The sequence below is a fragment of the Aulonocara stuartgranti genome (genome assembly GCF_965226115.1).
Source record: "Aulonocara stuartgranti genome assembly, chromosome: 6".
Lineage (NCBI taxonomy): Eukaryota > Metazoa > Chordata > Actinopteri > Cichliformes > Cichlidae > Aulonocara > Aulonocara stuartgranti.
Genome location: NC_138944.1, coordinates 2,726,703 through 2,741,802, shown reverse-complemented (window position 1 = coordinate 2,741,802; position 15,100 = coordinate 2,726,703). Strand labels below are relative to the sequence as shown.

The 15,100-nt window shown below is 41.3% G+C and overlaps 1 protein-coding gene across 1 annotated transcript in view; it reads left to right on the top strand.

Annotated features, from left to right (window-relative positions):
- The window catches only part of sorcs1 (sortilin-related VPS10 domain containing receptor 1), a gene marked incomplete at its 5' end in the record, with an annotated part of 195,976 nt that overhangs the window by 118,856 nt on the left and 62,020 nt on the right, over positions 1–15,100 (top strand). Inside the window, 1 exon segment of the mRNA XM_082537936.1 lies at positions 12,234–12,392. Within this exon segment, the coding sequence (XP_082394062.1) occupies positions 12,234–12,392 (159 nt within the window).

Here is a 15,100-nt window from a genome sequence, read left to right as displayed (position 1 = left end):
AATTCCTCTTCCTCCGCTGTACCTGTTTGCTGTGGTGTCCCTCAGGGATCTGTGTTAGGCCCTACTCTGTTCTCATTGTACATGCTTCCTTTAAGCGCTATCTTTGAGAAATATCACATCGCTTTTCATTATTATGCTGATGACATTCAGATCTACTTTGAGTTAAATGATGACCTAGCTTCGTCCTTGAATTGTTTTCGAGAGTGCATGTGTGAGGTCAAGCAATGGCTCCTGGCAAATACTCTTATCCTCAATGATAAGAAAACTGAAATTGTGGTCTTTGGCAGTAATGTTCTCCGTGCCAAACTTCGTGATGCTTTTGGTTTTCTCACTAGTTCTTTCTCTGACACTGTTAGGAATCTGGGTGTCTTATTTGACAGCTCATTTAAACTTGATAAACAAGTGTCTGCTGTTGTTAGATCCAGTTTTTACCAACTCCGCCTTATCTCTAAGGCCAGGCAGTATATCCCGCATAAAGACCTGGAAAAGCTCATCCATGCCTTTGTAACTTCGAGGCTGGATTACTGCAATTCACTCTATTTTGGTCTCCACTCTGCCCTCCTTCACAGATTACAGACAGTCCAAAATGCTGCTGCACGCATTCTAACCAAAACTAGGAAGTTTGCCCACATTACTCCCGTCCTGGCTGATTTGCACTGGTTGCCTGTGAAATACCGTATCCAATTTAAAATTCTGCTGTTTACTTTTAAAATCACTAATAACACAGCACCGAGCTATCTTAAGGAACTCTTAAGCTCATATGTTCCTGCTAGGGCTTTAAGATCATCCTCACAGTTACTGCTGGTGCAGCCTAGATCTCGGTTGAAATCTAGAGGTGATCGAGCGTTTGCTCTGGCTGCACCAGAGTTGTGGAACAACCTTCCGATTGGCATCCGGGCGTCTGACTCTATTCAATCTTTTAAATCACGGCTTAAAACGTGTTTGTTTAATCTTGCTTTTTCTACCGGCTAAATGCTGGCCTTGTCTGCAGAGATTTATTTATTCTTTTAATTTTCCTATTATGCTTTTATTTCCGCTGTGTGTGTCTTGTCGCCATTGTGTTTTGATGGCATAGTTATATTGTGCTATAGTTATGTGCTATAGTTATATTTTTTCTATTGGTGGCTTTTCCTGTGAACATAATTTTACACTTCTATTTTTTTATGACTCTGTTTATACTTGTGTTAATTTGTTTTATGTTAAGCACTTTGGCATGCCATTGGTTTTTAAATGTGCTCTATAAATAAAGATTGTTGTTGTTGTTGTTGAAAGTGCTCAAGTCTGTGGAAAGTTTGAACTGTCCTTGACCCCCAACGTAACTGTGTCCAAAAATGCCACACTGGTTGTGATTTCCAGTCAAAAGGAAACAAGAAAGTGGTATTAGTCTGTGCAGCTTTCCTGTGTCTGATTACAAATACAAGATCGTTGCTGGCTCCTGGGCTCCTGCTGGCTCCGTCAATCCCAGTTCAAACTGTAACCTCAGGTGGATTTAGGTATTTAGGTGTTCGCCTTCTCTGTCTTTTTTTATTATTATTTCTGCTCTGCAATCAAAAAGGATGAAGCAAGTCTAGCAACTTCTATTAAATCATCCCCAAAGGGGGCTTCCGGTGACGCCTTGATCTAATCAAGCAGCATAAGGAACGAGCTCCGTCCAGATTAATACATTACTCCTAACTACAATTTTTAAAACTCGGCAATTTCCATTTCAACCAGCATGGCATTGTCCCTGAGAGGCAAAGGATCCAGCAAACAGGATCAAAATAAAGATAAAGGCGAGCATTTGAAGCAACTAACTTTGTCCTCGAATGCAGATGCTAATGCTACTGCTAGCACTCGTGATGCAGAAACGAGGATATTAGCAGAACTGGAGAAGATAAGAAAAGATAACAAAGACGGGCATATGGAAACACAGCAAGCTCTGACGAGACCGGAGGCGTCTTTCAAGATTCTGAGAGAAGATATGACAAAGCTGGAAAACAGAACAATGGAGATGGAGGAGCAGATCGGCGACAACGAAGACTCCACCAGGCGTCATGAATGAGCCCTCCGGTACTTGTTAAATAGAGAAATGGATCTCACAGCATGATGCGAGGACATGCAAAATAGACTAAGGCGAAACAACCTGAGGATCTATCGTGTCCCAGAAGGGAGTGAGGGGAGAGATGTTAAGCTGTTTGTACTAGAGCTGTGTGAATCAACTCTTCAACTTCCCACTGATCTTAACATTGGAATAGAGCGAGCACACAGAGTCCTCGCTGCTAAACCCAAGAACCCCGATGCAGCACCGCGCTCACTGGTGGTCAGATTCTGGGACTTCTCTGTGAAAGAGACCATTCTATGACAAGCCTGGGACCAGAAGCGTGTCTTATATAAGGGCACGCAGATATATTTTGACCATGATTTTTCCCCGGAACTGCAAAAGAGGAGGGCACTGGTACGAGATGCGGTAAAGCAATTAAAGCTGAAAAACATCAGAGCCAAGTGTGTGTTTCCAGCAAAACTGAGACTGTTCAAGGATGGTGGTGAGAAGACGTTCTCAAGTTTGATGGAAGCCCTGCCGACGCTGCAAGAGCTGGGGATACAAGTGCGAGTCGACCAGAGGGAGCGCATGGAAACGGAGCAATCCCGGTGCCGACGGTCCGCTGGGGGAACTGGGGCAGGTATGACCCTCTCCCTTGCCGAAATAAAAACTTTCCTTATGGAGGACTGAGATGTCACTCCTGCCGAGTTAATTTTAGTTTTTCTTGGACATAAATGTTAGGAAGAGATAAAAAAAATTTTTTGCTTGTACAATGGATGGAAAGTGCGCACACAAGTGGATACCCCCCCCACTTACTTATATAGTCGCAATGAGCCGCTCTGCGAGCGGGCAACAGCGACGAAATAACACATTGTGTTTTTCCCCCACGGAGGACTTGTCACCACGCTCCGCCCAGGATACACCGCGGACTGGTTTGCTCAGGTTGTTATTAATCCAGTCGGGTACGTGGAAGCTACTGTTCTTAATGTTCTTTGTTTGTTTAGTTCTAAATGGTTTTGTTTATCTTGGCCTGAGACCAATTGTGGACCATTATTTCATTGAGTATAATAATTTAGTTTTGTCTGTATAGGATATGAGTCTAAGATATGAAAGATCTAATTTGTGTTTTGTATAACGTAAAGGGTTTGAATAGTCCAATTAAAAGGAAAAAGGTACTGAACCAAATGAAAAACTTTAGGTGCTCCATAGCAATGCTCCAGGAGACTCACCTCTCTGAAAGGGAACACAGGAAGTTGGGGAGAGAGTGGGTTGAACAACAATATAGCTCTACTTATCAGGATGGGAGAAAAAGAGGAGTTGCAATTCTTGTTAGCAGGTCAACATATTTCCACCATGAAAATACATTTGCAGATAGGGAAGGGCGCTATGTGATGGTGATTAGCTCTGTAGGGAGGTCTAAAATTACTTTACTAAATTTATATGCACCAAACGAGGACTGTCCAAATTTCTTCAAGAATATTGCATCATTAAGAGCAGAAAAATCTGAAGGAATGATCTTGGTGGGAGGTGATTTCAATTGTACTTTGAAAGCAGCTGTCGACAGACTCCCGGCACACAATGGCCCCAAATCCAAAAAATCTTGTAGTTTAAATACAATGATTAAAGAATTGGGCCTAGTGGATGTGTGGCGCCAGTTCCACCCCAAGAAAAAGATTTTACAGAGCAGATATTATGCAAAGTTTATAATTATGCATTATTTAAAGGTGATCCCCCCCCAGTCATGGTCTGAAGCTATTATTAGTGTCATCCATAAAGAAAGCAAGGACCCGACTTTACTCAGCTTGCTTTGTGTTGATTTAAAAATTCTTACAGCCATTATTGCAAATAGAATTCAAAAACACTAGTGAAACCTGACCAAACAGGTTTTATTTTCCATAGGCAAGGTTCAGATAATGTTAGAAGGGCCCTCAATCTTCAGATTATGGCACAGGAAAGGGACACCTCTTCAATGTTCTTGAGCCTGGATGCAGAAAAGGCCTTTGACCGGGTAGATTGGGACTTCCTGCAACAGACTCTCAGGCATATGGGCTTTAATGAGACTTTTATCTCATGGGTCCAAACACTATATAAAAATCCCAGGTCTCGGGTAAGGGTTAATGGTCACTGCTCCGACTTCTTCTCTCTAGGCGGTGGCACTAGACAGGGTGAAGTGTTATCGCCGTCCTTATTTGCTCTTAGTATTGAACCGTTAGCTGAACTGATCAGATCCAACCCTCTCATACAAGGAATTAGAGATGAAACCAATACACAACATAAGCTGTCACTTTTCGCAGATGATATTCTGCTATTTTTAGAGAATCCGGTCACCTCTGTCCCAGCTCTTCTGAGCAACCTTAAAGATTATGGTACAGTGTCAGGTTATAAAATAAATACAAATAAATCTGAGGCGTTAATGATTGTTGGCAACTGGCCCACACAGCTAGATCATCTTGTATCTTTTAGACGCTCCAAACAGGGCTTCAGATACTTGGGGGTAATTATTACTCCTAAAACCAGCTACTTGCACTCAATTATGATCGGTTGTTCAAGGAGATTAGGAGGGACTTGGACAGATGGAACCTACTCCCACTCACTTTTATGGGGAGGATTGAATGTATAAGGATGAATATTCTTCCACACCTATTATTCCTATTTCAGCACCTACCCATTTTGATCCCACAGTCTGCATTCAAATTATTAGAACGCATTACATCTAAATTTATCTGACAGAATAAACGACCAAGGGTCAGACTCAAAATGTTAATGTCTGGAAAGGAAAAAGGGGCCCTCAAATTGCCTAACTTCAGAATGTATTATTGGGCAGCTCAATTAAAATCAATGGCTGCCTGGATTATTCGTGATTCAGAAATGCAGTGGGTATCTATGGAAGAGTATTCATTACCAGGTATCTCCCTTCGGAGTCTCCCATTTCTCAACCCACAATCACGGAAAAAGATTAAAATAACTAACCCATGGGTCAAGCATACCGTAAAGATTTGGAACCAAGTGTTAAAAATGTTAAAAGGGAATTTGACCATGTCTCGAGCAGTTCCCATAAATGGAAATGTTGAGGTGGGCGGAGAAAGGATTGATTACAGTCAATCAGCTGTTTGAAAAGAATACTCTTAAACGTTTTGCCCAGCTAAGGGCGAAATATGTTTTATCCCCAGGGGACCATTATAGATACTTACAGTTAAGGGACTACATTACAAAGCATAAAGACTGGGACAATATTAGAAGAGAACCAATCGGGTTGGAAAACCATTTTATAAAACTGCTTGAAAAGTCGGGTACATTGAAAAACCAAGTGTCTTTGATCTACCAGAAACTGCTGGTTGACATGTCTGATAATACCTATCATATAAAACAACAATGGGAAATGGAGCTCAATATAATGTTGGATGATGTCACATGGGAGAGTGTCTGTTGTGGCTGCCATAGAGGGGTGGGGAGTCAAATGTGGAAGGAATTTGACTGGAAGGTTAAATTAAGATTTTTTTAGAACTCCACTGAAAACCTTTCTATCCAAAAGTAGCGTCAGTGATAAATGTTGGAGAGGGTGTGGGTTTGTGAATGTAAATGTTTGTGTATGTAAACTGTGTTTACATACAACAGTACTGGATGGATGTCAAGAACATTATACAAAACATATTGTCTGTCAACCTCCCAATGGATCCTCTGATCTTTTTGTTGGATATCTTTCCTGATGGTTTCTTCTATGAGCAGCACTTTCTCCTGCATCACTGGCTCAAACCAGAAACACCCACAGTTGCCCAGTGGCTTCTGAAAACTAGACATGTCTATACGATGGAACCGATAACAGCTCAACTACAATATGTCTGTGAAGGTTCTCAGTCATCCAGGTCATCGTAGTCAAAGGAGCTTGCAAAGAAAAGCGTCTGGACTTCTTTAAGTTGCTTGAAGACGTTTCACCTCTCATCCGAGAAGCTTCTTCAGTTCTAAGGTCAAATGGTGGAGAGTCCCAGATATAAACCTAGTGGGAGTATCCCCCCACAGAGGGACAAAAGGACCCCCTGATGATCCTCTAATCACCTGAGCCAAGGTGTGAAACTGGGTGTGGGTCCCAATCAGGCAGAGTTTCGGGTGAGTTCATTGTGAAACCTGGCCCCACCTTATCATGCGAATTCCTGAGGTCAGATGGCCCAGGATGTGAGTGGGCGTTAAGGCGTCTGGGAAGGGATCTCAAAACTGGATTATAGATGGCAGAGAGTTGGTGTCGTAAACCACCGCCTCTGTTCAAAGATGGTCGCTCACAGTGGACATAGATGCTTCTTTCACTCCTCTTTCAAACCATCTGTCCTCTCTGTCCAAAATGTGAACATTGGCATCCTCGAAAGAGTGTCCTTTATCCTTAAGATGCAGATGGACTGCTGAGTCTTGTCCTGTGGATGTGATTAGAGGATCATCAGGGGGTCCTTTTGTCCCTCTGTGAGGGGAAACTCCCACTAGGTTTATATCTGGGACTCTCCACCATTTGACCTTAGAACTGAAGAAGCTTCTCGGATGAGAGGTGAAACAGACAGACTGGCGACCTGTCCAGGGTGTACCCTGCCTCTCGCCCTATGACAGCTGGGATAGGCTCCAGCGCCCCCCGCGACCCTGAAAAAGGATAAGCGGAAGCGAATGGATGGATGGATGGACACTCAAGCCTTAACATTGTTACATCTGTGCTTAGGTATTGGTATGTATCTATGTATGTATGCATGTATATGTGTATATATGTTTTTTTCTTTTAAATTAAGTTTTTGAATAAGCCTCACCATTATATGCTGCAGATTTGGTCTCAGGTCATGTTGTTGATGTGAATTGCCTTGTTATTTTTGGCAATAAAAGTTAAAAAAAAAAAATCATCCCCAAAGCTCGAAAATTGAGTTTCCCCAGAGAAAGAATAAATCTCAGGTTGTTTCTTTTGTTCCTCTGCTTTCCCGATCTGGACCTGCTTAAAGTCTCAGCAACGAACACTATTTATTGCTGAGTATTGCAAGAAATTAGTCATAGATTTATTGAGAGGAGTTGGTATCCAATTACAGGCTGAATATATGAAATGGAAAATATGAAGCTAATTTGATTAATATTCTCTTACAGAGTATTTATGCTGCTGCAGTGGTGGATTACACTCCTTACACATAAATGTCCTCCAGCAGTCACAAACATGCTTCATTAACCTTTGTCATATTCAACCTTTTTGGCCTCATATACACACACACACACACACACACACACACACACACACACACACACACACACACACACACACACACACACACACATAGTGTGAGTGCTGATAAGAAAAGTTTTAGGGCAAAGTTCCTAAGCATTGTGACCAGACTGTTCAGTGCTCAGAAGGGCACTACATGTTAATCTGTGACTTTGAATTTGATTACTGTGGGTTCATTACTGCACCATTATTAAAGTTCTGTTTATATTACTGATTACAAATGTGACGCCACAGATCTGTTTGAAAGTAATACCCCGAGTTTGACTGTTGTTTTCTGCAGTAGGAGTATTAAACACGACAGCTGAATAGCACTTCAACACTCAGCAGTGAGCTGAGACATAAAAAAGAAAATCTAAAAATCTTCAGTCTTTTTCATGGATGGATATTCACTGTCCTTTGAAACTGCAATCATTTTGTTAAAACACCATTTCAGTGATGAAGAATACATTTTTAAGTGCCAAGCTGGGACAATTGTGGGGTTTCTGCTGACATTGAGACGCTTTTTTGTAAAGCCACAAAATTTAGCTAAGCTTTAAGCAAACTGTGCTTCTTTCCAGCCTGTTTGCTTCTGTCTTCTCAACTGTACTTAAACAACCTTTAGAATCACTTTCCAATGCATACATTTAAATGTGATGCCAACAGCATATATACAACTGCAAAAAAAAAACGAGGAAATGAAGGTAATCAGCTGGTGGAAATCAAATTTGGCAAGTGAAAGCCAAGGAAAGAAAATCCAAGATATGAAACTACCAAATCCGGACATGAACCGTGTCTCATGGCTGAAAAACCTAAGAACCTCTAAGCACTTAGAGATCCAGCAATGTGGCATATGGGACTCTATGAATTCAATTCAGTTTTATTTATACAGCGCCAAATCACAACAACAGTCGCCTCAAGGCGCTTCATATTGTAAGGTCGACCCTACAATAATACACACAGAGAAAACCCAACAACCATATGACCCCCTATGAGCAGCGCTTTGGCGACAGTGGGAAGGAAAAACTCCCTTTTAACAGGAAGAAACCTCCAGCAGAACCAGGCTCAGGGAGGGGCGGGGCCATCTGCTGCGACCGGTTGGGGAGAGAGGAGGAAGACAGGATATGAGCAGCAGTATTTGATGCACTGGGATCAGAATGTGTTGAACTGTCATGCCGTCATGGATGGATGGTTGGGTTTGTTAACAGGAGAAAAAAAACCCAAAAAAACACCTAGATATAGTTGAATTTAATTGAATATTTGAAATGGAATATTTAGACCTCACTGATTACAATTATCATTTTTGACACAGACATTAAGTAAAAAGACAAGATATACTTAATCTATCCCAAAGTTGAGAAAGATTCAGATTCAGTCTTCTTTCCATCTGAGGACTGCAAGTAAAATCTTCACCCTCCTCCATACTCAGCACTAATCTTTTGTCCGTGCACCAGATAAATTTAGATTTCTTAAAGATTTTGTACAAAAATTTTGTACAAAACAGCAGCTTCTTGCAGCTAAAGGCAAAGTTAGGTTTAAGCAAACAGTACCCGAGTCCCTCTAAAAACCAAGCCCCTCAGCAAAAAGAGGCTAAAAGCCACATTAGGTGCATTTACAGGTTTGTCTCTGAATCATGTCAGCCATTGCTTTTATTAAAAATATTCATTAGTGGAGCTTACTCATTATAATGAGTGAGAATGAGAAAAGGCCACAGCCTACACCTGAAATGCGTTCGAAAAGGATGCAACATTTTCTCATCTGACAAGTTTCTTTGCTCTTTGTCTAAAATGTAACATTTATTAGCTGCATTGTCTCTGCCATTTCTTCTTTGTATAAGAGTGTGGAATCCAGTATCTGTATTCAGTCCGTTCATGCATGTGTTAGCTTTCTGCGCTGGGAGGAGCCCGCACAAAATGAATTCATGAGAGCTCGTGTGAACCTCTACATGCAGAAGTTTTATGTCGAGCCTCTTTTGCATGCTGGGATGCTGCACGTGGAGCGAGTGAGGCGAGAGACTGAAGGCAAACAAGGCAAAACCAAGCTATTTTCACACCCTCACTTTGTGGAGCTAAACAACATTACGCTACAAGAATCTTTTTTTTCATGTTGTGGTGTCTGTCTGACAGCATCATCCATTATTTGTCCGTGTCTGAAAAGGTTAATGAAGTGGTCTTTTTTTTAATACAAGAGAACAAAGCTGGGGGAACCCCCCCCCCAAAACAGAGCCATGCATCATAGCTGTAGTAATTACCATATTGTATTTACACATTGTAACAGGCTGTATTGATCTCCATATTTTGATGTATACTAGTGGATTACACATTTCTGCAAGCATGCCAACAGTGTTTAATGTTCCTGTAATCCTCCACTCACCACAAACACAACAGCAATTATAAAGTTGTCTGTTATTGGACCTGCGTCGCTGTTCCAGGGAATGAGAAAACCCTTAATTGGGGTTTGTAGTTCAGACAGCATTTGAGTGCGTTTGATTGGATTGGTTAGCATGTGGCTCACGTATGTAACATTATATCTGCCTTCTGTGATTGATGAACTGGTGTTAGTGGGCCTGCCTACCACGGCTGCTGTTGCCCGAGCAAGTGCTGACAAATGACTCACCGGCATGAGTGAACAGAAACACTCGACCGCACGCTGCCACACCGAGACAGATATTGACTGTGAGAGCAGTGTGTCTTCTCATTCTCTCGGCTGTCTGGTGACATAATGGCCACACGGAGATTGTCATGCTAAAGGCCATCTTTAAACCTAATGTAAGACACGGGGACTTTTCTTTATACAACTTTACACGACTGCTTTTATCGACACGTTGGCATCAGAAACGTTGCGAGAGCTTTGGCACTTTTAACAGCCTGTAATTGAGAAAAAACAGAGCTAGGCTTTCACAGTTATGAAACTCGACAAATAAGATTGGGCTGACAAAAGGAGTCAAACTCTGCCTTATATACTACCTTATATATTCTTAGTCACCAAAAAGACTCAGACCATAGAGAGGATGGATAAAAGCTTATAAACACAAGGCAACCATTTAGGATAGGACAGTAGAAATATATGACACTGTTAACGATAGAACTTAAACTCCAACACATTCAGTAATAATGCTCTAATATTGAAGGTAAAATGATCATAATGCACATAAGTGAACTTTCAGTTTTCCCATTGGACTGTTTTAGGTTCTTAGTTTGGAAACCTGTCATTAATAACACTGACCAACAGAAACAGCACTGAGCAAAATAGCAACGCGACAAACATTCTAGTCTTACAGTACCTATACTTATATATCTATAGGTACCTGAAAGAGTGTCTGTGAACTGTGATCACATTAAACACACTTATCTTTTTCTTCTTCGAGAACTTTCAGCAACTCAGCATTTTCTGTCTTATCCTGCAAACTTTTTTCATATACTTCCCAGATATTGCTGTATTTGTATTCTGCCAGGAACACTGTGCTTTACTGTCTCCTAATGTTCGATCCCAAAACTTTTAGATTAATATTTTCAGCTAATAAAACTATATTCGGCACTTTTTCAGCCAGTACAGCCTGTATGTAGTGTAAAATTTACCAGGGCTCTTGGAGCTCCTCTGCAAGCCTATTGCCTGTGGTACACAGTAACACATTTGTAACAAATCCCTTTCCCTCCAGCCTTGACAGGACAGTAGGAGAACAGTGGGGATGTTTTTCTCATGTCCTGTGGAAATTAAACCCTTTCCAGAAATGGATGCTGAAGCAGTGCTTCCTCTAAAACATTTACAGCACATTTTGCCCCTTAAGTCGGTGTTTGCGTTCTTTAACATCTTAAAATCCGTGAAGCTGTCGGCCAACTGGTTAGGGATAGGTTTAGGTTCACATCTACCCCTTTATATGGAATTGTCACCTAATTGACATCCAAATGTAAATTTGCAAGTCCAGAATGTGATATTCATACCATGCTTAGTGGAACTGTAATAATGAGTTCCCCCACCCTGACTATCATAGCTGAGCGTTGTAGATATTGTGAGAAGACAAATTCAGGAGTAGCTCAGAGTGGAGTCACTTTTTTGAGCATGTCCAACTGGGAGGAGACGTAGATCTCACTGAGGGCAGGGAGCTATGGGCGTCTCAGCATAGACTGCTAACCCAACACATCACCTGACCAGGATAAGTGATGGATGGACTGATGGGTGGATTGATTATCGTGGTCAGAACTGTCCTGACGTTTAAACCAGAGTTCTGATGGTTGTTTTTTGCTTGTGTTTTACTCACAAACACCTTCTAGTGTCTGACCTCAGCAAACTGCTACTTTACTGCTACTCCTGATGCTGACAGTACTTATGGCGGTTGAGGTCCACCGATTCAATTATATTTGCATCTGATAATAAGCAGGAATTTTGGACGGTGTTTTTTTTGTCCTTTTTCTGGGGGCTGTGCCAGAATTCGGCAAAAGAAAAGTTGGACCTCTAAGAAGAGAAAGAAGCTCATGGGAAATCAAAGCTCTTAAGGCCTGACTGAGCATAGGCAGTGAGCATGAAGACAGAGACAAACAGCGGGTGCACGCTGCTGCTGTTACACACACCCATTTGCTGCAAGATGTATCATACTGATTATATCATCAAACCTAACAGATACAAATTATTTTTCACGATATGGTATCATCAGTGGAAAACTGACTGTGGATGACAAGTTTTTATATGCTAATCTGCAGCCTCACTGGTAATAATATGCTTTATATCTCAGATATGGTAATCAGTTCTGATTGACTTGTCTCTGTGTATTTGTCTTTTACAAGTGGGTGAATTGGAAGAAAAGCGACAAATAATTCAGCACAATCAAAGAAGAAAACTCACACGCTTGCATTTTGATGCACAAATGTTTCACTGTAGGCTATCCTCCGCTGGCCTGTCTTTCTGCTCTGTTTGGGCTAGCTGTTACTGCTGCTGTTTTGTGAGCTGTTTTCTCAGCCTGCTTGCAGTGTCCCTAATCTTTCATCTTTGTGACATTTTCAGATCATGCTGCTAACCGATCCGGAGATAGAGAGTAGCCTTCTGATCAGCTCTGATGAAGGAGCCACCTACCAGAAGTACCGGCTGAATTTCTACATCCTCAGCCTTCTCTTCCACCCTGAGCAGGAGGACTGGATTCTCGCCTACAGCCATGACCAGAAGGTGAGAGAACGGCTGAGGCGAGTTCAGTGGCCAGTTGTTCAAAAGGAATCAAAAGAGCGTTAAGTAAGATAAGCAACAATGAGGGCAGGATTACAGTGGCCAGGAGCAAGACGGATAAACCTGTTACACAAGAGTTTAGCTCAAGCACGGGTCAGAGTTCACGAGTTTCACTTGAGAGGGAAGCGGATAAGTGAGGATAGTAATATTAAAACTGGCGTGGAAGCCCGTTTCACCAGGAGAACAGGAGAAAGATGGGAATTATGATGCTTTTAGTCAGACGTGTATGCTGAAGTTCACTTTGAAAAAGTCTGGCTCATCTTCTGACTTTACCTCTGCAGGCAAGGGCCAGTGTCACAAAGACATCAAGATAGCAAATAACATGATATCAGCTTCGAGCCTTCTTGTTTTATGTGACCAGTCATTGTTTGCAAATGTGGAGAAATTCAAAATGGCATATAATATAGTCCTCTGTTTTTAACAGGGACAGTACTTTAGCCTTGAGAAATGCCAAGTTATTCTGAAAAAGACTGACAGCACTCACTAGACAAGCAACACTAAGACAACAAACAAGCCCTCTATGGAAGGCCCAGTCCTTAAATTAATTTCCTTTTGCTATATTCAACCCAGAGAATCCTTTTTTCTTCCTCTTGGTGGAAGTGGGCTTCCATACACTGCAGCTGTGTGCTGTTTAAAGAACCATGTTCACGGATAAGTGATTCAGAAGTTAAAATGCACCAACCCAATAATCCAGAACCCACACAGCTCAGCTCACGCGGGCCTGCAGCTACGTAACGAGCGGTTTTAGGTTGAGAAATTCCTTTAAATCTCTTAAGCATCTTAGCTGTTAACAAGTCACCTGGTTTGAATGCACTGCATTTCAAAATGATGCCACCACATATGAAGCCAGACTTTATAATACACCTCCAGCATGGCTAAAACGAGGCTTCTCATGAGGAGAATGAGCCACTTTAAAACTTCAGTGGGCGCAGTCTCACTGTTAGTGATATTAATTCATAGAAAATGTATTTTGAAAACCTCATAAACATGTTGCATTTATAAAACAAGGTGGAGTCTGTTGATTTGCCATTTCTGTTTTTATAAACAAACAAACACCTGTTCATCCTCAACCCGTTTATTTATTCAGCACATTTGCTGAACCTAAATAATTCACAGGTGGTATTAGCTCTATATATGGAGGATTTCTTTAGTTGTTTATCTCTTTGTAGGTTGTTTAGCTTATTGGGTTCTTTTAAGCCACAGACAACATACTGAGAGTCTCACGGCGTTTGAATTTTGAGATAAGTAAACTGAACTTGGTTTAAAACGTACAGATATGAAGTTCAAACCAACTGGTGACCCAGATGTTCAAAGAGTCTTTTTTTCTTTTTACATTTTCTCAGTATGTATGATTTGTTCTTCAGTCAAGCTCTGAAAGTGCACCTGAAACCATTTTTGTATTGGTAATAAAATAAAATAAATAAATCATTTCCAGGGAATTTGTGCGTGTGGTAGAAGCTGAACTCGTGACCTCTGACCTCTATCATGCTTATGACTGTTTCTGTTCTTTTGAAATGAAACAGCTTTGACTTAATCTGAGCTGTATTAAAGCACACGGTAGCTTTGTTCAGACTCTGAACTTACTAACGATCCGTCGGGGGGAGCCAAGGTTTTTGTGTTTTATTGACCCAATTTGACGAGCGGAGTGAACTCTCTGCTGTGAATTCATTCAGCTCCTCATTTCCGTCTAAAGTTCTCGAGTTTCTAAAGAACTGTCAAAAAAAGAGAAAGCTACACTGAAATAACTATGAACTAAGCCTCAGTATTGACACTGACTTTTTTTCTCAGTCATCATTTTATTAGCACACAAACTGAAAATTAGAGATTGGAGAAAACACTGACTCATCTAATGTAGGAAGCAGTGTGGGGAGAAAGTAGCTGTATGTCTGAGGCAGAAACAAAAAGAGGTGGAATTTATAGACATTTTAAAATGACCGTCTGCATTAATAAAAATGCTTTTCTTGCAGCTCAGCCCATTTGGGTCTAATATTTCAGCTATGATGAATAATGAAGGGATCCTCCTTTGTTGTGGACGCGTGGATATGTGGATGTACAGAGTGTGGGTGAACTTGCCTGTCTCTTTTACAATGAAAGTAAATCACGCTCTTACTGATGCTTCCAATGCGCACAATGCACACACACACACACACACACACACACACACACACACACACACACACACACACACACACACACACACACACACAGTTAGCCTATCAGTTGTAGGGACAGATTTACTAAATAGGGTGTGAGTGCAAATCCCATGTGCTGCTGATAGGTGTGGGTAGGTTTATGGATGATTGACCAAACCACCTTTTCTGTTTTTCTAAACAGGTCAGTTCATTTCAACATGACACACCTCGTCTGCCAAGAGCTGTGCAATTTAGCACAAGGTTGCAAACTAAGAGATATTCAGCTGCAGATCAACAGGACAGGCACCGCTTGTTAATTGGAATCAGGAAAGCATATAACTATAGACATATAGGCCATACACATGTAGAGTTATTATGAAGGAAACGGTTGTCAGGTTCAAATGTAGTACTGCAAGCCATACGACAGTTTTCTATTGTCACGTTCTGTGGCACTGTTGTACTAAGAAAGCTTACAGTACTTAAAGGGATAAAACCAACTGGAAATGTATATGTCACATA